We start from the raw sequence: 23,241 nt of genomic DNA on the forward strand, positions 1-23,241 counted from the left end.
TTCTTCTCATCTTTACTCTCCCCTCCCCATGTCCCCCCCCCCCCCCCCATTTCTTCTCATCTTTACTCTCCCCTCCCCATGTCCCCCCCCCTCTTTTTATCTTTACCCTCCTTTTTTCACATCCTTTTCTTCCTTCCCCTCCATCTTTTTTCATTCCCCCCCTCTATCTTTTTTTATCCCCCTCAGTCTTCCCCTCCTTTCTCCCCATTCCTCTTCCCTTCTGTCCACCACCCCCCCCCCTTCTTTTTTGTGTTGGTGCTCCTGCCTTGGCCTCTGACAGATGTTGGTCCTCGTTGGTAAGCAACTATGTGGCTACCCTCTGGTGATGTTACTATCATATACTATTATATGTGATATGTTCGGTTACAGATAAGGTTCTGAAAATACTGTTCCATTACTTGGAACAGTGTTACATTATTTATGTCATCTCTGTTTTTATATTTTCCAATTCATCCTTTGTAAACAATGCGATGGATGTCATTTTTTTGTATCTGAACTTGTAGATTTTGTACCAATAAAATATGTATTTTTTTTAAGTTGCTGATTGTACCCTCCCTTTCTCCTTTTTGTGCTTTGGTTACTTACAATTGAGGCCTTTCCTTGCAAGTGCCCAAATGTGATAAAATGCAGACATTTGCTTCTTGAAATTACAATCACCACTGTGCCATCACCTCGTGGAAAAACACTCACCTAATACGGCCTTCCAGATCATAGGAAGGTCAACAGAAGCGTATATAAGTAAACTTGTGAAAACTCCTATGCATCATACAATCAAGCCAATCATATATACAGTAGCTCACAAAAGTGAGTACACCCCCTCACATTTTTGTAAATATTTTATAATATCTTTTCATGTGACAACACTGAAGAAATGACAATTTGCTACAATGTAAAGTAGTGAGTGTACAGCTTGTATAACAGTGTAAATTTGCTGCAATATTTTGTGTGGACAACATTATTTTCCAGCACTGCCTTAACCCTCTTGGGCATGGAGTTCACCAGAACTTCACAGGTTGCCACTGGAGTCGTTTTCCACTCCTCCATGATGACTTCAAAATGCTGGTGGATGTTAGAGACCTTGCACTCCTCCACCTTCCGTTTAAGGATGCCCCACAGATGCTCAATAGGGTTTAGGTCTGGAGACATGCTTGGCCAGTCCATCACCTTTACCCTCATCTTCTTTAGCAAGGCAGTGGTCATCTTGGAGGTGTGTCTGGGATTGTTATGTTGGAATTCTCCTAAGAGAGGGGATCATGCTCTGCTTCACTGTCACAGTACATGTTGGCATTCATGATTCCCTCAATGAACTGTAGCTCCCCAGTGCCGGCAGCACTCATGCAGCCCCAGACCATGACACTCCCACCACCACATGCTTGACTGTAGGCAAGACACACTTGTCTTTGTACTCCTCATCTGGTTGCCGCCACACATGCTTGACGCCATATGAAACAAATAAGTTTATCTTGGTCTCATCAGACCACAGGACATGGTTCTAGTAATCCACGTCCTTACTTTGCTTGTCTTCAGCAAACTGTTTGTGGGCTTTCTTGTGCACCATCTTTAGAAGAGGCCTCCTTCTGGGACGACAGCTATGCAGACCGATTTGATGCAGTATGCGGCGTATGGTCTGACCACTGACAGGCTGAACCCCTACCCCTTCAACCTCTGTTGCAATGCTGGCAGCACTCATACGTCTATTTCCCAAAGACAATCTATACAATATTGTATTATAATTTTCTATATATTGTTTATTTAGGGGTTTGCACAGGCAGGGGTTGCACTGGCAACAATCATCTTGGATAAAGTATTCATATTGGATTGAGTATTACACTTTGGCTCAGCACTAACACAACTTTTCTCTACTCCCTCCACAGGTATGTGTCAGCTCAACCACATCTTCCACCTTTAATTGAAACTGGGATCTGCTTGCTAATTCTGTGTATGTGCTCTTGGTGATCTATGCTGCCTTCAAATTCTTTACCTCTGACCATATCACTGTGATGTTTATTTTGCTTTCAAATTGTCTATACCTAAATTATGAGCTGTTGTTATCTTTATGACTATGACCCTTCTGCTCTCTTGCTGTGTCTTGTAGTCAGCCTCTGGTGTGAGAAGGTCATTCTGTTAGCCATGTGTTCCTCCTATGCAATCCTAATTAATTGGCAATACCCCCACCCTAACTCAGTATAAATTTAGGCCTCCTCTAGGGGATGCACAGGCAGGGGTTGCATTGGCAACGATCATCATGGAGAAAGTATTCATATTGGATTAAGTATTACACTTCGGCTCAGCACTTCAGCGAATGCACAGATCGAAAATCCACAACAGACTTCTGAAGAACACTAAACAGACTACAGGTGACCTGATTCTCCATCAGACTTTTTCATCTCTCATCCAGGCTTCCTCTCAATCTCACCACTCTATATCATGCACTCCCTACTTCTCCTTCTCACAGTTGCATCCTCTCTCCTTAAATTCTCTCTCCTTCACCATCTTCTCCACCCCACAGCTTATATATATCACCCTCACTCCTGTTTTCACCTTATTACTGCACATAACAGCTCCTGCCAATTGTGAACCCATATACCAATAAAACCTGCAGGACACTGGGACATGTCCCCCCACATAAGTCACACTCCCATATCACCTCTCTCACCCTTCTGCTTCTCCTAACTTGGAGATATTTCCCCAACTCCTGGACCGCCATCATTTACCTTTGGCCAACATACCCAGCACCCCCCATCCTCTGATAGCAGCCACAATCCACACAATCTCATTTCTATTCCTCTTCAGCCTAGAACCAGCCTCCCCTTCTCCTGTGCCCTTTGGAATGCCTGCTCTGTTTGGAACAAACTCACCACCGTCCATGACCTATTTATCACAAACTCCCTGAACCTACTTGCATTTACTGAGACCTGGATTCAAGAATCTGACCTTCCTTCTCCTGCTGCTCTCTCCTTTGGTGGCCTCCTGTGGACTCACTCTCCCAGGCCTAGTGGACAGAAAGGAGGTGGTGTTGGAATCCTCCTATCTCCTCAAAGCACTTTTCAGGTTCTTCATCTACCCCCCTCTCTGTCCCTCTCATCATTTGAAGCTCACTGTATTTATCTATTTTCTCCAGTTTTATTGAGAATTGCTGTGATCTATTGGCCCCCTGGACCGATATCAAACTTCCTTGACGACTTCTCTGCCTGGCTACCCTACTTTCTCTCTTCTGAAATTCAAACAATCATTCTTGGTGACTTCAACATCCCTGTTAATCTTAACACTCCCGCTACTTCTAAGCTGCTGAGCCTAACCTCCTCTTTTGACCTAAAACAATGGACAAGCGCTTCTACTCACTGTTGGCAGCTGCCTTGACCTCATATTCTCCTACCTTCGCACTCCGCACAGCCTCTCCAATATTCCTTTTCCTCTCTCTGATCACCACCTTATTAGTTTCACTCTCTCCTTGTCTGCCTCCTCCTTTGCCATCTTAACCCTTCTCTTCTTTTTTCTGCTACAGATTGTTTCTACGACAAAATCTCATCCTTGTCCTGCCCCAACTTGGCCACTTCTGTCTACAACAGTTCACTGTCATCCACCCTGGATACCTTTGCCCCCCAAAAATACCATTCCTGCCTTCACACTGCCAAACAGACCTACTTTATAACGCTCATTAACACCCTCTCATGCAATCCCCGTCAACTCTTTTTTACCTTTACCACTCTACTTCGTCCTCCATTACCTTCACCCACTAACTTACTCACTGCCCAGGAGATTGCTAATCACTTCAAAAATAAGATTGAGACAATTCATCTCGAGATCTCTGCTCTACAGATATCTCCCTCACTTTACACTCCTTGTCGTTCTGCACAATAAATACTTCCCTCTTTTAGCCCAGCTACTATAGAGGAAGTCACTAAACTTTTTTCTAACGCCCACCTAACCTCCTGCCCCCTGGACCTTGTTCCTTCTCAAGTACTACGGTCACCATCTGACTCTATCCTACACTCTAACTCATATCTTCAACCTCTCCCTCTCTACTGGCATCTTCCCCAACCCTCTAAAACATGCGCTAGTCACTCCCATACCAAAAAAGGCCTCACTAGACCCCACCAATCTTAACAACCTAAGACCCATCTCTCTACTCCCTTTTGCCTCCAAACTCCTTGAACGTTTAGTCTACAACTGACTGAGCAACCACCTCATTGAGAATAATCTTCTTGATCCCCTTCAGTCTGTATTTCGCCCACAGCACTCCACAGAAACTGCCCTCCTAAAACTCACAAACTATTTACTAACAGCCAAAATCAATGGTCATTACTCCATACTCTTACTCTTGGACCTTTCCGCTGCCTTTGATACAGTTGACCACCCCCTCCTCCTAAAAAAACTCAATTTGCTTGGTCTCCATGGCTGCACTCTCCATTGATTCGAATCTTACCTATCTCATCGCACCTTCAGTGTCATTTACAACTCCACTTCCTCCTCTCCAACTCCTCTTACCGTTGGGGTCCCCCAAGGTTCTGTCCTTGGACCTCTACTATTCTCGATCCACACATCCTCCCTGGGTCAGCTGATAGCCTCCCATGGCTTCTACTACCATTTATATGCTGATGACACCCAAATCTATCTCTCTGCCCCTAAGCTCACCCCATCAATCTCCTCGCCCATCACTGATTTACTAACAGACATATCAGCCTGAATGTCAAACCACTTCCTCATACTGAATCTATCTAAAACTGAGCTCTTAATATTTCCTCCCCCACATGCCCCTTCCCCTGACTTCTCTGTCAAGATCAATGGTACATCTATCAGTCCGTCCCCACATGACAGGGTGCTAGGGGTAACCTTAGACTCTGAACTGTCCTTTCAGGCCCACATACAATCCCTGCCCAAATCATGCCACCTTAGCCTCCGCAACTTTTCCTGAATACGCCCCTTTTTAACTAATGACACCACCAAGCATCTAATTCACTCCATGGTTATCTCTCGCCTCGACTACTGCAACTCCCTCCTCATTGGATTACCTTTACACACACTATCCCCCCTTCAGTCCATAATGAGTGCATCTGCAAGACTCATCCACCTTACCAACCATTCAGTGTCCTCCACCCCTCTCTGCCAATCCCTCCACTGGCTTCCACTCACCCAACGAATAAAATTCAAAGTACTAACAATAATTTACAAAGCCATCCATAACCCTGCCCCAGCTACATCACTAACCTAGTCCCAAAATAACAACCAAGTCGCTCTCTTCTGTCCTCCCAAGACCTCCTGCTCTCTAGCTCCCTTGTCACCTCCTCCCATGCTTGCCTCCAGGATTTCTCCAGAGCTTCTCCTATCCTTTGGAACTCCCTACCCCAATCTGTCCGACTGTCTCCTAATCTATCCATCTTTAGACGATCCCTGAAAACCCTTCTCTTTAAAGAAGCCTATCCTGCTTCTAACACTGTTTTACTTCCTCCATCAGCTCATCCCCCACAGCTATTACCTTTTGTATAAGCTGACCCTTCCTTTTTAGATTGTAAGCTCTAATGAGCAGGGCCCTCTGATTCCTCTTGTACCAAACTGTAATGTAACTGTAATGTCTGCCTCGGTTTTGTTAAGTGCTGCACAAACTGTTGACGCTATATAAAACCAGTATAATAATAAACAAATGTGATGCTAGCTGCTGATTTATACATTTCATGTAGATTTTAGCACAGATAGTTCTTATGTTTTTGATAATCAAATAGGTTGTCTGTGATTTCTCCTTAAATTATGCAACGAGTATATCAGCTCCGCCTCAAAACTTAGAATTGTGCACTGAGAACAGAAAAAAAGAAAACCCGTGTAGAGTAGTATTGCTGACACTAGGGCAAAACATCAGAAAGGAACTGATGTTTAAAGCGCATCAATAACTTGCAGTTTCCAATAAGCTCATACAGACTCCCATATACTATCCTGTCTGATCTTATATGTTGCTAGTACTGACTCCTTAGCTGTCATGACCAATAAACCTGTCTTGGCTCACAATAATGAATGAATACCCCCCCAAAAAAGACACACTTACATAGAGTAGTAACATTACTGTAAAAGGCAGAAGGATCTAAAAATATACCACACACACACACAAATGAAAAGTGCATTAGTGTACACTCTCACGAGTATCAAGAAGCAGCTACTGGATAACCTCTTAGCCATGTAACCATCAGTAGGGGTAATAAAGTTCTCACCAACCACCATATCCAGCCATGTGTATACTCAACAGGCTAATGCCTTTTTCAGGAGCCTAATAAAGACATTACGCCAAAACGCACATTGTCTGTTGACATATATATCTCTTACAGACGTGGTTGGCTGTGGTGGTCCAATTGGTGTTTTTGATGGTGGTTATTGAGAAATTATCTATTCCCCCTACATCCAGGTAGCAATTCCGGTGATATCCCGCAGTCACAGCCACACCAGTACAGGGACTAGCACCTTTCAAAACCCCAAGGAGTGGAGCCCAGGCCGAAGGAAGGGTTACGAATTGACAATGTGCATCCCCAATCACAAGCAAATAAAGCTTTGATACCTAGCACAGATGGAGATGTGCTGATACACATCCTCAATGTCTACAGAGTGTAGAAAAGCACCCCAATGAAGGGAAGACATCACAGAATGGAACGATTCCATCCTGAACTTCTGCCCCCACGCAAGCAATTCAGGGCCGGGGGTCCAGAATTGGACAAACCCAGTCTGTCTTAGAACTGTAAAACAGGTTGGAGTAAAAAAAAAAAAAACAAACACACAAAACACTCAAGCTCTGGGACCGGGGCAAGTATTCTCTGGAGTAGCAAACACTGCACCACCCCATACAGAGCCTGCAGGTGAGGTGGGGGCAAGGAGGAAGAAGAATGGACAGAAACTAAACTGCCCCCAGAGGACAAGAGCGAAATTCCTTTAGAACCCAGACACAGTTTGTGGGCCCAGTTGGGGGAAATGAAGTGGGTTCACGGACCCGTAAACCAACAAAGACAATCCCAGAAACAAGTGGGGGCAGGTCAGCAATGCCGAGGGGGCTGGTCTGTGGCATTCGACCATGAGAGGCCAGGAGCACTGGGCACCACCAGAAGGTGCCTTCAAGGGCTGGAAGCCCTAGAACAAGAAGCCAGGGAAATGAAAATCAGCACGTTTCTTTCACCTTTCTGGACTGTGGGAGGAAAGTACTCTTGCCCCCCTTAATGTACATGATGAGGTAAGCCAGGGTAGCACTGATGAGACATCGCCAGAAAAGTGGAAGTCCGTCCACCTCAAATGAACGCAAGAGAGAAAACCCCATCGCTTGTGCGTTCAGAAGAGGAGCATTGGGGCAGAAAAAACACCAAATGCGCATTAACATTAAATGCATTTAGGCGCATTGGAAGTTAATGCCTTCCAATTACCAGGAATAAATTCATATTCTGGCCAATAGAATGTATTATTACCAAATGTGCATACAAAATGCAGCTTTAATCTAGATATGCAGGGGAGGAAAAACATCCCGTGTGCATAAGGCCTAAGATCGGTCTAATCAGATTGGATGGTGTATGGGAGTCTGCACAGGTTTATTGGGAAATACAAGCTGTTGATGCACTTTCTAAATTCCTTTCTGATGTTTTGCCCTAAAATCAATGTTACTGCTCTATGCGAGTTTTCTTTTCCCAGCGCACTATTCCAAGTTTTGAGGCAGAGCTGATATACTAGTTTCAACAGTTAAAGAGACATCATGAGCAACATATATGATCGGCTTGTGATTGTAAACAATCACCTTGTAAACAACCACCTTGTAAAGCAACCCATTCACATTCCCTCTGTTCTCAGCTGCATAAGAGCTGGGGGAGCAGAAGCAGCAGCACACTGAGCTTGCCAGTGAATGGCTGTGCAACAGGGGCATGTCAGGACAAGTGTGATCATTAGAGGAGAGTACTCTGAGTTCCCAGCATAGCTAGAAAACGGACCACGGTGTGCTCTCCTGCTTTGTGTGGTCAGTTTTTAATAGGAAAGCAGAGGGACTGGCAGAAACACCAGGCATTTCAGATAAAGGAAGCAAAACAATGAGAACATCATACTTTCTCATACAAGTACATGGTACAGCAGGCACATATCAGGAATATGAAGTGTTGGGGTAACAAACGCTTTAGGCGATGGATGGGAATCTGCACAAATTTGACTAACATATGCTTATTTTGACCTTCCTATGATCTGGAATGCCATACTTGGCAATTGAGAATTTTTCCACGAGGTGATGGCACAGTGGTGATTGCTTTTTCAAGACGCAAATGTCTACTTTTCATCACCTTTGGACACTTAAAGGGTTTGCAAAGGTATAAATTTTTTCACCTTAATGCATTCTATGCATTAAGGTGAAAAAACTTTTGAAAATACCGCCGCCCCCAGCTCCCCCGTTTTACTTACCTGACACCTCGAAACTCGGCCGCTTGCTCCCGACCTCCATTCAGCTGATCAGCCTGGTCGCTGATTGGCTATAGTGGATGGATTGAAAGCAGCGCAGCCATTGGCTCGCGCTGCTGTCAATCACAGCCAATGACGCGGCGCGCCGGGGGCGGGGCCGAGTGATACAGCGAGTGGCTATAGCCGCCGGCTGTATCACGGGAGTGCGCCCGCAATAACTAACCACCATGCGAGAGAGCTCGCATTAAGGTGGTTAGTTATTGCGGGGAGGAGCTGAGACAGCCGCCGAGGGACCCCAGAAGAGCAGGTTCGGGGCCACTCTGTGCAGAACAAGCTGCACAGTGAAGGTAAGTATAACATGTTTGTTATTTAAAAAAAAAAAAAAATTTACCTTTACAACCCCTTTAATGTTTATAAAAGGACTTTTTAAAATTTATATTCATCATTTGATAAAGACAGTTATAAGAGCTGTTCTCCTATATAGTGTTCTCATTTATTATCCAGAGAGTGTTCTTAATGGAAATGAAAGCCCTGACCTCAATGCTGCAAAGTAAGAGAGCACTCTACTTTGCTGTCCCAAGTAAATATTGGTAAGGGTCACCTGTGTGAAATGTTAGCTATGTAGCCCTGACTTGAGAATTCAGCTCTACGGAATTCATTCAATAAACTTCCTACCCTTGCAGCAGTGTTGCCATATTTTTTGCCCCATAGATAGAAGCATCATATGCAGCACAAGGAGAATTTTGAAGAAAATCTTGGCTTTGAATTTTCATAAATTAACTTTACACAATTCTATGCCTGCGCTAACCACCGACCTCTAGCCAAATTAAAATGAATTTTTGTGGGTGCAGACCTTCTAGAACAGTTAAACCAGCAGATGACAGTGGATACACAGAGCTTATTCCGTATGTTACATACACATTACATAAATGTACTGTATACACCAAAGAGACATTCAACTATAAGTCTGTGCAGAGAAAACACACCTTGGATATATCTTCATAAGGATAGACTTCAGATTTGTGTAAAGCAACCACACATTACAAAGGTGCATAAAAACAAGTTTCACAAGTTAGTACAACTGTGGAAAAAAAAAATCAATTGGACTTCCTATATAGTTTTGCTTTATGTAGTTTTTCTTTATTAACTGTTCATTTTCCCAAGACAGGATACCTCGGAAGAGGTCAGTGCAATTCAGTGAAATGTAAAATAAGCTTTAGATAAAAATGAAAATAGCAGCAGCTGCTTGTAGATAATAGAAAAATAATTCTCAGATTAAAGGGCACATTGATTGATGCAAGACAAAACATTGTGTATATTAAAGAGAAATTCATTTCAATTTAAGAAATAAATACCGGAAGCAGCCTGCTCAGCTCATTGTCGAAGTCTGAGATTAAAAAAAAAAAAAAAAAAAAACACTTAGCTGAGTGATTGCTATTATGGTGCACATCTATTAAGGTCAATCCAGACTTCTCCCTGGTTTCAGTTGCTGCATGCTCATTTTGGGTCCAGAGACAAGAAGGTTTTATCCTCAGGTCCCTCACAGCTTTCACTGGTTTCTCGTTCTGGCCTCATGTTAGTAATATATCTTAGATATGTGGTTTAGAGGGGAATAATTGTAAAACTGAACTGCACAGGAATCAATGCAATCGATTATCCTAGAAATGTTGGTTTCCCAGTGGACTGTGGAACAAAAACTTGGAAATAGAGCGGAAAGGGAAGTATTTATTGCCTTGTTTTAAAGGCAACAAATATTTAAATAATTTTTTCACAAGTTTGCCTTAAAAGCAGATACTACCACTAATTTACTAGCAATCACAGAACATTTGAAGACTGCATTACAAAAAAACTCCACATTTACAGAGACAGTCTACTGACTTGTAGCATAATCTCCACATATTGCTCATCCTCCAACAGGCACAGGTAGGGATATATATTGATTCTGCGAGTCCTCTTGCTGATCTCTGCTAGCTGGCTCTTTGAGTCTTGCAGTGCACGGAGCAGAGTTTTACCCCAGACTGAGCGGAGACTGGCCAACACAGCTCTCTGCAAAACAGCACACATTAGTTTGAGATGCTAAACAGGGAATACTAAACTGCAAATGTAGCAAGATTCTGTAGGACAATGGCAACAATTACCAAACTTGCAATGCTGGATAGACTCCGCTAGCTCAGTGGGGGATCGCTCCATTGATCCCCGCTGAGCAGGCGGATGACAAGTTAAAGTTATATAGTTACAGTCTCACTGTGAGAGCCGCTGTTCTCTATGGGGAGATCGGATGAAAATGGACAGCCTGTCCGTTTTCATCCGATTCATCTATTTTGAGTGGATCACTTCGAATCGGATGGCAGGCAGGAGTCAGCAGACCCATTTCCGCTGACATCCGCCTGCCCATAGACGTCAATGGGTGGCCCACTCGGATCTGCCTGAAAAATGGACAGGTGGATCCGAACGGCCTATCGTGTGAAAGGGGCCTTAGAAACTGGAGACTTAGAATATAAAAGAAAGGAGTACAGAAAAGAAGAAAGATGTATATCAGTTAATTAAGACATGAATAGGGGGTTACATAAATTGGATGGCTCCAATTCAATCGCTATTGTTGACTCGACTTTCCTATAGTCATTTAATAAATCAATTGGAATCTGGGTCTTTTGGTAATGTTACTCAAAAACCCACTTTAGTACTTATGAATAAAGTGTGGCAGGAAATGAGATATATAATGCAATATGTACATATATCAGTCTATACCCCCTTATGGGAAAATATAAAGTATAAGGATTAAATAAATTGGAAGGATTTAGGGTGTAGAGAGAATTAGGTATTCAATATATCTCACAATTATATTCTAATAATATTTTAAAAATATTTCAAGAATTACAAAGCGAATACTCTCTGCCCCCATATACCTTCTTTCAATATTTACAGTTAAGACATGCCTTACAGGCCCATTTTAAAGTTAAAGTGCATGTAAACCCAATGTCATCCTTTCTAAACTATTGCCATAGGGGTTATCTATAAGGATATACATGCCTCCTGCATGTACCTTTACCTGTCAAATGTCTCCCCTCTGTCTGTTATGAGACCCAAAAAACTGCAGATTATGTGGGTGGGTCTGTTGTCTGGAGCTCTGTGGGTGGAGTCGTGATGTCAGTAGACTCCCCACCCACCTCTACACTCCCCTTGTCAATATGCATTTTCTCCTGTGTATTTCTTACACTGAACTTCTGCTATGATCTCTAACATCTAGTGAAAAGACAGGAAAGTAACCACATGAGCATGCCAAATCATGCTGAGGTGTGGAACAGCCAATCCTTGCAGAGTTGCTAAAGAAAGGAGTGGGGGTGGGAATTGAAAAATAATGCATGTCTTAGGCTAGTGCACAAGGTATTATGGGTGGAACTGCATATAGATGGGCCTAGTTCAAAGTTAATCATTGGAGTTTGTTATAGACCACCCAATTTTAACGAGGAGGTGGAGACTCAGCTCCTTGCACAGATGGAAAGGGCTGCGACAGTGATAATAATGGGGGATTTTAACTACCCAGAAATTGACTGGAGTAATGGCACTGCTGGGACAGTTAAAGGGCAAAAATTTATAAACCTATTACAGGACAATTTTATGGTCCAGTTTATTGAGGCCCAAACTAGGAATGAAGCTCTGTTGGACCTGGTAATCTCAAACCATGCAGAGCTTATTACTAATATCCAGATAAAGGAACACCTGGGTAGCAGTGATCATAACATGATTTCATTTGATGTTAGCTGTAAACAAGAAATACATACGGGAAAGATAAAAATACTTAACTTCAAGAGAGCAAATTTTCCAAGGATGAGGGCTGCTCTCCAGGATTTAGACTGGTAGGGAATATTTGCATTGATAAACACAGAACAGAAATGGGAATTCTTCAAAAAGACTGTTTGGGACCCCACTGCAAAATATATTCCCATGGGCAATACGTTTAAAAGGCTAAAAACAAAACCTATGTGGCTCACGGCCAAAGTTAAAGAAGCTATAAACAATAAGAAAAGAGCTTTTAAAAAATATAAAAATGAAGGAACACTAGTGTCGTTTAAATGTTACAAAGAATTTAACAGAATATGTAAAAAGGAAATCAAGGATGCAAAAATTCAAAACGAATGACAGATTGCAAAAGATAGTAGGACAAACTCCCAAAAATTCTTCAAATACATTAATAGTAAAAAGGCCAGGTCTGAGCATGTAGGCCCTTTATAAAATAATCTAGAGTGGGTGACTGGGGACAAAGAGAAGGCAAATTTATTAAATACTTTCTTCAGCTCTGTGTATACAAAAGAGCTCATGTCCATAATGGGGGTGGTAGTGACACAGCCCTGAATAATCCACAATGGCTCAAAAGTGATATGGTCCAGAATTATTTAGACAGAATAAAGGTGGATAAAGCGCCTGGACCTGATGGCATCCACCCACGGATCCTAAAAGAATTGAGCTCTGTAATTTCAAAGCCATTGTATCTAATTTTTAAGGACTCATTAATGACGGGAATAGTACCACTGGATTGGCGCAGGGCAAACGTGGTGCCTATATTTAAAAAGTGATCAAAGTCTTTACCAAGTAACTATAGACCTGTTAGTTTAACTTCTATAGTCGGGAAGATACTGGAGTGTTTAATAAAAGACCACATAGATGAGTTCTTGCTGAAAAAATGACCAGTTACTTACCAGTAACTGTGTTTCTGGGAAGTCTTCCAGGACGGCACCCTGAGAGATGACTGGTCCACCTGACAGGAAACACAATCAAAGAGGTTAAAGCCCCCGCCTCTCCCCGTGCTCCTCAGTTGTGACAAAGTATTGACCCACACCAGTGCACGAGAGTGAAGAAAAAAGACTAACACCACCACACTCTATATATTAGACATACCTAAACAGAATGGGTGGGAAGTAGGCCTGCCGTCCTGGAAGACTTCCCAGAAACACAGTTACCGGTAAGTAACTGGTCATTTTCTCAAGTCGTCTTCCAGGACGGCATCCTGGGAGAGGAGCAAGTAGCTCAGGCCTACCTTAGGGCGGGACAACCACTTGCAGGACTTTCCTGCCAAAAACCAGATCTTGAGGAGACAGTAACTCCACCCTGTAATGCTTCAGGTGTTCTGGCTTGTCCAAGTAGCGGCTTTACATATCTGCTCCATCAAAGCTCCGACCCTTTCTGCCCAAGAGGTTGCCAGAGATCGCGTGGATTGTGCCTTGAGGTTCTTAGGGGCTGCCTTACAGGAATGCTCATAGGCCAAAGAAATAGTGTGCTTAATCCATCTAGCTATGGATGCTTTACTTGCTTGTTGGCCCTTCTTTTGGCTGGAAAAGTTAACTAAAAGATGGCTGGACCTTCTAAACTCCTTAACTTTATCTAAGTAGGATAATAAACAACGTCTGACGTCCAGACAGTGAAAAGAAACTTCCCTTTCATTCTTGGGATTATTGCAAAAGGAAGGCAGCACTACTTTCTGAGTTCTGTGGAACTTAGATGCTACCTTAGGGAGGTACAGGGGGTCCTGCCTAAGCATTACCCTGTCCTCTAATAAACAAAAAAATGGCTCCTTAATCAAGAAGGCCTGAATCTCACCTACTCTCTTGGCAGATGTGATTGCTAGTAGAAAAGTCAACTTAAAGGTGAGGAACCTAAGGGGAATTTGGTCTATAGGTTCAAAGGGAGCCTTAGTTAGACTTTCCAACACCAAGGTAAGATCCCAAGGTGGAAAGCTAGACATCTTGACAGGGGACAACCTCTCCTTGACCAAAAGGAATCTCTTGATCAGGGGGTCCAATGCCAAGCGTCTTTCCAAAAAACAGGATAGGGCTGTGACTTGTACTTTAAGCGTCTTGGTTGCTAAACCCTGATCTGCTCCATCCTGGAGAAATTCCAGAATGGCGGGGATCTCTTGTTGAGAAGTTCCTCTCGCTTGACACCAGCAAGAGAAAACTCCCCAAGTTTTAGCGTAAATACGCCTTGTGACCTGCTTCCTGCTAAGAAGAAGAGTATTCACTGCTCTGTCCGACAGGCCTTTTTCCTGCAGGTTCCGCCTTTCAAGAGCCAGGCCGTCAGCTTGAAGAAGCTGGGGTCTGGGTGGCAGACTGGACCCTGAAGGAGAAGGTCGTGCAGAACAGGAAGGTGAAGAGGTGGGCTATGGACCAACGCTGTAAGGTTGGAAACCAAGCTCTCTTGGGCCACCACGGCGATTAGTATTGGATTGCCCTCCGAGAGAAATACCTTTTGCAGAACTCTCGGGATAAGCCCCGGGGGGGGGGGGAGCATAAGCCAACCGGAACTTCCAAACCTGGGCCAATGCATCTATCCCCTCCATGCCCATTTCTCGAGCAAGGGAAAAGAACCTCTTTACCCTTCTGTTCCCCCTGCAAGCGAAGAGATCTACTTCTGGAACGCCGAATTGCTGGCATACCAAGGAGAAAACCTCTGGATTCAACATCCATTCTCCGTGCAGAATCGGCTGGCTACTGAGATAATCGGCCTCTATATTCAGAGTTCCCTTTATGTGAACTGCGGAAATAGATAGAACCCTGTGCTCTGCCCAACCCAGGATCTCTAGAGACAGAGCCAGAAGGCCGTGGATCTGGTGCCCCCGTGATGATTTAGAAAAGCCACAGCTGTGGCATTGTCTGAAAGGATCTGAACTTCTTGGTTCTTGATTCTCCCCTCGAAATCTTTTAATGCCTTTCCGACAGCCAAAAGTTCTCGAAAGTTTGAGGAGGATCCTCTCTGACTCGAGTCCCAGGACCCCTGAGCTTTTAGATCCTCTAGGTGTGCCCCCCACCCCCAGGAACTTGCGTCTGTCGTTATTCTGAGAGGCTGAAGCTGACCCCAAAGGTGACCCCCTGAAGCCTCTGAGGAAGCTGCCACCAGTGAAGAGATTCTTTTACTTCGACCGGAATGACGACCTTTAGGTCTAGAGAGCTCCTTTTCTTGTCCCAGGAGGATAAGAGGAAATGCTGGAGGGTCCTGGAATGTAGTTGTGCCCAAGGGACTGCAGGTATAGACACAGTCATTAGGCCCAAAACTCTCATAATACTCCTGTATGAAGCTGTCCTTGCTTCTAGCAGAGAAGTGGCAGCTGAAATTAGGGCCTCTACCTTGCTCTGAGGAAGAATTAACCTTTGTTCCGCTGAATCCACCAGGAATCCCAGGTATATCTTCACTTGGACCGGAACCAGCGAGGATTTTTCCCTGCTGATGATCCATCCCAAAGATTCTAAGGTCTCCATCACCTTGGCTAGGTTCAGAAGCAGCTGGTCCCGATTCTGATTGTAAATCATAATGTCGTCTAAATAGGGGATCAACGTTATTTCCTGGAGATGTAGAAAGGCCACTACCTCTGCCAGGACCTTTGTGAAGACCCTTGGACTGGATGCCAGTCCAAAGGGGAGGGCCGCAAACTGCCAATGCTGAATTCCCTGTGGGGAGGCAATTGCGAACCTCAGAAAAATCTGATGACCCCGAAAAATAGGGACGTGGAGGTAAGCGTCTTTTGAATCGAAGGTTACCATGAACACATCCTTGAAGAGGTGTCTTCTGAGGGAGTACACACTCTCCATGCGGAACTTCTTGTACCGCAAGAAAACATTGAGGTTCCTTAGATTAGATTATAAGACGATATTTTCCCGAGGGCTTGGGTACCACAAAAATGTGGGAGTAAAACTTCCGACCCTGTTGGTCTACTGGGACCGGTACTATGACGTCCTGACTGGCCAGCTCTTCTATGTTCTGTAGGATGCCTCCTGCCTTGCAGGGATCCTTGGGAAGGTGGGTCAAAAGAAACTTCTGGGGAGGAGGGGAGAGAAATTCTAACTTGTAACCGTGTCTTACTATCTGGAGAATGTGGGGGCTCTGCGTGACTCTTTCCCACTGAGGGATAAAGTGGGAAAGCCTTCCCCCTACTGGCAAGTCATTTGGCGGACTTGTCACCCGCCTTCTGGCTGGAAAAGAGAATACCTGATTTCTGCTTGTCCTTTCCAGCTCCCCAACGCCTATTAGGGGAGACTTTTTTTTATCTGAGAAGCAGTTCTTTGGTTGGGGGCCACGAAAAAACCTCTTTCTGTCTCTTCTTGGTTTAACAGGGAACTTCTTCCCTTTTTCTGTAGATATAGCCAAAGCTTGATCTAACCCAGTACCAAAAAGGAGTGAACACTCAAAGTGGAGGCCACAAAGCCGGGTCTTTGATGAACTATCCTCATCCCAGGTTTTAACCCAGAGGGCTCACCTGGCTGAGTTCAATAAGGCACCAGATTTAGCGGTAGCACGCACTGTCTCAACCGCAGCATCTGCTAGGTATGCTACTGCACTACCTATGACTTCCAATGAATCTAAGACCTCCTTAGATTTTGTGGTTCGGGACACATGGTCCATGAGTTTACATACCCACATGTCCGCATTTCTTGCAATGCAAGCTGAGGCCAATGCAGGGCTCATAGCCGCAGCGTTAGCTTCCCAGGCCCTGCGTAAATTGGTTTCTGCCTACCGATCCATCTGATCCTTTATATTGCCCGTGTCCTCAAAGGAGAGATCGGACTGTTTAGACTCTTGAGCTAAGGAGGCGTCTAATCTAGGGGTCTTAAAAAACTCCTCCTCATTTTCTTCCGAAAAGGGGCACCTACGCTTCCATGTTTTGTACTTCAGGAGCCTCTTCTCTGGTTCCTTCCATTCCCTCAAGATAACATCTTTGAGGGCTGAATGTACCGGAAGAACCCGAGCTTGTGGCTTAATTAAGCCTCTGTACATCCTGTCCTGGGCAGAGACCTGCTCAGTGGGCTCCTGAATCTCCTTGGAAGCATAAATGGCCCTCAGAAGGCCCTCCATGTCATCGGCTGAAAAAATATGCCTACTAGACCTGGAGTCCTCACCCTCCTCCTCCTGGCTGTCTGCTACACCCTCATCCGAAGATCTCTGCTCAAGAGATTCGGATTCTAGTTCCTCTTCCGAATCCTGGCATAAGGAGTACTTTGGTATATCAATGACATGTTTAGATCCTCTAGAGGAAGCGGAGCCCTCCTGGGAGGAGGCGTCCTTACTGGTATGGGCCTCTGACTCCCTCGCCCTAAAGGAGGATTGAAACGCCTTTAGGGTGGAGAGCATCTCAGTTTGAACCGTGAGGAAATCCTTCATGATCTGGGATGTCCCCTTCCCTGTTAGCTTCTGTATACATTTAAAACAGAAAGGTTTAGGGTGACTTGGGGGTAACCTATCGTTACAATTCCCGCATCTTTTAGAACGGGTAGTCTTAACAGGATGACTGGCAACCTCACGGGTAATGGCATCGTCCCCTGAAACAAAATATACAGGCATAAATATAGCACTGTAATACTCGGCGAAGAATTGGGGTACCCTCCCCCATCTAAACCTCTGGCGGCAGGTCAGACTCACCCCCCGTGGTCTCCTCTATAGCCGTGGACCCTGTAGGTGGCTCCTCATGTTCCATGCTGCACAAATAGCCTGGTCTGTAGGAGAAATGGGCGCCTGCTCCAGCTGGATTTATATCTCCTTGTTATGACGAGCAACTGTGCCTTTTCCCCCTTTCACCATGCTGATGCTGCCGCCATCTTGCCGTAGACCGGAAGTGACACGGGCCACGCTGAGCTCACTTCCTGTGTAGTGGAGGAAGTGATGTAACACCACACCACTCCTCCCCTATCCTCAACAAAAAAGGTGCCGAGCACCCACAGGACACTGAGAAGTGCAGGCACCTTCCCCCTCTGCTGACACTCTGCACAGCTAGGGGGATAAGAACCGCGCGAGCTCCGAGAGGGTGGGTGGGGAGAGCCAACGCCATGGAGCATGAAGCCAGCCACTTTCCTCATCCCCCTGCCGACCAAGGCACCTGTCTGCCCACCCTGACCAGCTAGGGGAAAAGGTAAGACAAACTCACTGCCCAAGAAGGGAGGAGAACCAGGCTCCTTTTCTGCATGGCCACCGTGCAGGTAAGGAGAGGAGGCAGGAAGATAGGCCCTGAAGTTCTGGGTACACCACTGTACCCAGGGGCCTTCAGCTCTCAGGGGGGGTTTCTTCAGCTTGCGTTGCCCCCTGAGGAAAATATAGGGGAACCCCACCCAAGAAGGATAAAAAATATCCGGCCGGACCCAGAGGCCACCCAGGCATTTGGTCCAGCTCCCAGGGGGGAGACCACCAGCCCCAGGCTCGGGTCTATAGATAAAATAACAAACGGTTTCGCTGTGGAGAAACTGAGGAGCACGGGGAGAGGCGGGGGCTTTAATCTCTTTGATTGTGTTTCCTGTCAGGTGGACCAGTCATCTCTCAGGTTGCCGTCCTGGAAGACGACTTGAGAAAAAACATTTTAAGAAACAGACAGCATGGATTCATGAAAGACAGAAGTTGTCAGACAAACCTTATTTCTTTTTATGAAGAGGTAAGTAAAACCTTGGACAGAGGGGTGGCTGTGGACGTGGTATACTTTGATTTTGCAAAAGCGTTCGACACAGTTCCGCACACGCGGCTCATGTGTAAGGTAAAGTCTACAGGCTTGGAAATATCAGTTTGTAAATGGATAGAAAACTGGCTAAAAGACAGAATTCAGAGAGTAGTGGTTAATGATTCTTACTCTGAATGGTCTAAAGTTATCAGTGGTGTACCCCAAGGTTCAATGCAGGGACCCTTACTTTTTAATATCTTTATAAATTATATTGGGTCTAGGATCGAAAGTAACATTTCTGTCTTTGCAGATGACACCAAGCTATGCAGTGGAATAACGTCCTTACAGGATGTCTCCAATTTACAAGCCGACCTCAATGCACTGTCTAAATGGGCGACTATGTGGCAGATGAGGTTTAATGTTGAGAAATGTAAAGTTATGCACTTGGGGGTTAAGAATATGCATGCATCATACATGCTAAGGGGAGTACAACTGGGGGAATCCGTGGTGGAGAAGGATCTGGGGGTTTTGGTAGATCATAAGCTCAATAATAGCATGCAGAGCCAAGCTGCGGTTTCCAAAGCGAGCAAAGTCCTTTCTTGTATTAAGAGAGGTATGGACTCTAGAGAGAGAGATATCATTTTGCCCCTATTCAAATCATTACTAAGACCTCATCAGGAATATGCAGTTCAGTTTTGGGCACCAGTTCTCAAAAAGGATAATCGGGGAACTGGAGAAAGTGCAGAGAAGGGCAACCAAACTGATAAGAGGCATGGAGGAGCTCAACTATGAGGAAAGATTAGAGGAACTGAATTTATTCACTCTTGAGAAGAGGAGAATAAGGGGGGATATGATCAACATGTTCAAATATATAAGGGGTCCATATAGTGAACTTGGTGTTGAGTTATTCTCTTTACAGTCAACCCAGAGGACACGGGGGCACTCTTTACGTCTAGAGGAAAAGAGATTTCATCTCCAAATACGCAAAGGTTTCTTCACAGTAAGAGCTGTGAAAATGTGGAATAGACTCCCGCCAGAGGTGGTTCTGCCCAGCTCAGTAGATTGCTTTAAGAAAGGCCTGGATAATTTCCTAAATGTACATAATATAACTGTGTACTAACATTTATAGGTAAAGTTGATCCAGGGAAAATCCGATTACCGCTTGGGGGATCAGGAAGGAATTTTTGCCCCTGCTGTAGCAAATTGGAGTATGCTCTGCTGGGGTTTTTTGCCTTCCTCTGATTCAACTGAGGGTATAAAATTGGGTATATTGGATTGTACGATATTTTTTATTTTATTTATTTATTGTTTTGAAGGTTGAAATGGATGGACTTGTGTCTTTTTTCAACCTGACTAACTATGTAACTATGTATGTAAATCACATGTCACTCACAGCAAGGGGGAGGATTTGACAAAGTTTTTCTCTGTTTGTCAAGATTTATCTCACTGAACAATAAAAGAGGATTGCTCAGAGCTGACATAAAAAAAAAAAAAAATTTCGGGTTTACATCCACTTTAATGAGTTAAAGGGTAAGTTCACCTTTACAGAAAAATCTGTAAGGTGAACTTACACAGGACCCCCCCCCCCCCCCCCCCCCCCACCCCCCCGGTCCCATTCTAAGCCCTGGTATAGCCACGTCAGGAGGGACGTTTCAGAGCATTCTAATTGGTGAGCACCGTCACAGCAGCCGCATAGGCCGTCCTGTCAGCTATGCAGAAGATGCGTGGATGCCAAGGGGATTTCTAAGCCCCAGACTCCTGACGCGGATATACTGAGGCTTTGAACGGGAGATTGCCGCGGTCTAGGTTAGCAGGACAGGGGGGAGGAGGGGGTCCTGTGTGAGTTCACCTTACAGATTTTTCTGTAAAGGTGAACTTACACTTCAAAGGTACAAACTAGGCTATTAATAGATCTTACTGCAAAGACACAAACTAAGAAGGGCCTTATTTCCACTATATATGGTTGTTTAATTGGGCAATCTTGGGGGAGGCTATCTGTCCCACTAGAAGGGGATGGGAAAAGGACTTGGGAGATCTAACAGATGAACAGGGGCAAAATATTTTGAAACAAGTAGAGTTAGTGTCGGTATCACCTCAGCAGTCCCTAACGCAATTATATATAATTCATAGAGTGTATAGGACCCCAGCTAATTTATATCAATGGGGTAGACGAGATACATCTGAATGCCCTCAGTACCAGAGAACTTCTGCTGATTGATTATACGTTATGGAAATGTCCTACTGGCAAAAAATAGTGGACACTATTAATCTGGTTTATCAAACACAGATACAATTGGATCCTAAAATAAGTCTACTAGGTTATTTAGAAAAAGAAGTACATCTACCAGCAGTTAAGACAGCTATTAAGATGCTATTTATAGCACAAAAGTTGATTACACAAAAATGGATATGCCTAAGTGTTCCTACATATGAGGAATGGTGTACATAGGTTAATGATACCTTACTAAAAGAATGGCATGTGTTCCGGGGGGTTTGATAAAAAAAAAAAAAATCCATAAAATATGGGATCCATGGTAAGGGATGCCTGGTATAACACCCCTTATTATAGCATCAGATGGAATCCCAGGGGTGGATAGATCCTTTTCAAACTATAGAAAGAGTGGAGAAGGATAAGTAGAGGGAAAAATGGTAGAGGGACAAGTTTAGGATATAAATGGGATTGTTGCTGTAATACTATTACAGTCTTATATGTGCTCTGCCACCACCATAGGGGTGTTATGTTCCGTGTGTAGATATAGGAGTGGTAGGTAAGGTGGAGGGGGGGGGGGGGTGTAAGGGAAAAGGATGTGATATCTATATGAATAATAGATTATATACAATTAAGAGTATATCCCATAGAAGGATGATTGATGGTATAGTTGCATTGGGCCTCTCTCATTTTTTTCCCTAACTTTGTGTTTTGTTATCTGCAATTGGAATATGAATGTATTTGCTTTGTTTTTGTTGTAAATCAAAAAAAAAAAAAAAAAAAAAAAAAAAAGGACATGAATAGCATTAACTTCACTTTGCCTTACCGCTTTCATCTTGGCATCAGTAACTGGTTTAATAGCCTCCACACTGTTAATAGTCACAGTATCACAACTCTCAATTTTCAGTTGCTGTTCAAACCATTCCTGTAAGTCAGTCATTGTAAAGTCCATTTTAGGATAACAGGGAGGAGACTGCTAACATAAAGAAAAGAAAAATCTAAGTCAGACATTACTTTTTCATTTAAGTCTACTAATTTTACGTTTCTGTTTTACAAAGTTATATTGTTTTTTTTCAAGTTTTGGAAACCAATGAGCATAGACCTAAATTACTGGAGAACAATGCACATGAAGATAAAAGTCAGAGAGAACAACGCAGTGTGACTGTCAATGAAGTGGTGTGTGAAAAATAAGGGAGTTGAAAAAAGAATCTGCGATTGTTTGCAAAAGCATCAAAATGGAGAGGAAAAGTAAATGGAGAAGAGGACTTGTGGAAAGAGCTGCAGGAAAGACTTGCCTGGAAGCAAAAGAAAAGGGGGAGAACATGATATAAAAAAGGGGGGGATCTCCAACATGGTTCAGCCAGGTCGCAATACCAACAGGTTGCCAGGTGTGGGCAGACTAAAAGCAATGTCCTGTCTATGTTCATTATATATGCGATCCAGGGATCCTAAACCTTGAGGAATTTGGTATGGGTGTCCTCCAAGATGGTAGCGAACTTCTCATGCACCATTGTGCCCATAAGCCTGTGTCGTAATTCAGTGAAATTTGGAACTGTTGTTTCCATGCTCTAGCCAGGGTTTGCAGGGCAGCCAGGAAACTAAAACCCTAACAGCTTTCTCTGATTTGCAGTCAGTGATGGGATTGGTTCCTGCAAAAGGGCTTTCCAGGGGTTGTGGTCTAAAGAAAGGTTAAGGGCTGATCTAATCATGTTATAGACCCACATCCAAAGCTAAATATCCTTGGAGCAGGACCAAAGGTGAAACCTCGCTCTCTACAGCCGCAAAAGCACATGGGAGATAACAGCAGGGTGAACCAATCCTGGGACATATACCACAGAGAGAGTAGTTTGTAAGTTTCCTGGTGAAAATGTACCGGGAGCATTTGGAAGAGGCAAGCCAAATCCTGGCCCATGATCGGCATGATTGGGGTTTTTGCCTAGGTTGGCTGCCCATTTTGCGCTGTAAGGACGTGGACCAGAGCCCATCGAGTTGATCAGAGAAGGGTATAGATCTGAAACTAGGTCTCTCAGGTTGGTCTTTTTGACAGCAATTCTCTAATGGGTTAGGTGTTTGGGTGCCTCCTCGTGACATCGGATCACACTATGGACATGTTAGTTGTTTTCGATGTAGCAGAACAACTGATTAGTCGGTAGTTGCCAGTGCTCTTGTAGATATTGAAAGGACTTTACCCTATCCAAAACGAGTTTGTATACATTCCCATTTC

At 44.2% G+C, this 23,241-nt stretch overlaps 1 protein-coding gene across 3 annotated transcripts in view; it reads right to left on the reverse strand.

The window, feature by feature from the left end:
* The window catches only part of POLRMT (RNA polymerase mitochondrial), a 287,623-nt gene that overhangs the window by 99,931 nt on the left and 164,451 nt on the right, over positions 1 to 23,241 (reverse strand). For 2 of the 3 annotated variants that reach the window (XM_073594039.1, XM_073594037.1), the window contains 2 exons: positions 21,844 to 21,993; positions 10,279 to 10,446 (listed from right to left, as the gene is read on the reverse strand). In XM_073594039.1, coding sequence (XP_073450140.1) covers positions 10,279 to 10,446; positions 21,844 to 21,993 — 318 coding nt within the window. The remainder of the gene's footprint in view (positions 1 to 10,278; positions 10,447 to 21,843; positions 21,994 to 23,241) is intronic. The other variant, XM_073594038.1, reaches the window with a different exon arrangement.

The sequence above is a fragment of the Aquarana catesbeiana genome, linkage group LG01 (genome assembly GCF_042186555.1).
Source record: "Aquarana catesbeiana isolate 2022-GZ linkage group LG01, ASM4218655v1, whole genome shotgun sequence".
In the NCBI taxonomy this organism is placed as follows: Eukaryota; Metazoa; Chordata; class Amphibia; order Anura; family Ranidae; genus Aquarana; species Aquarana catesbeiana.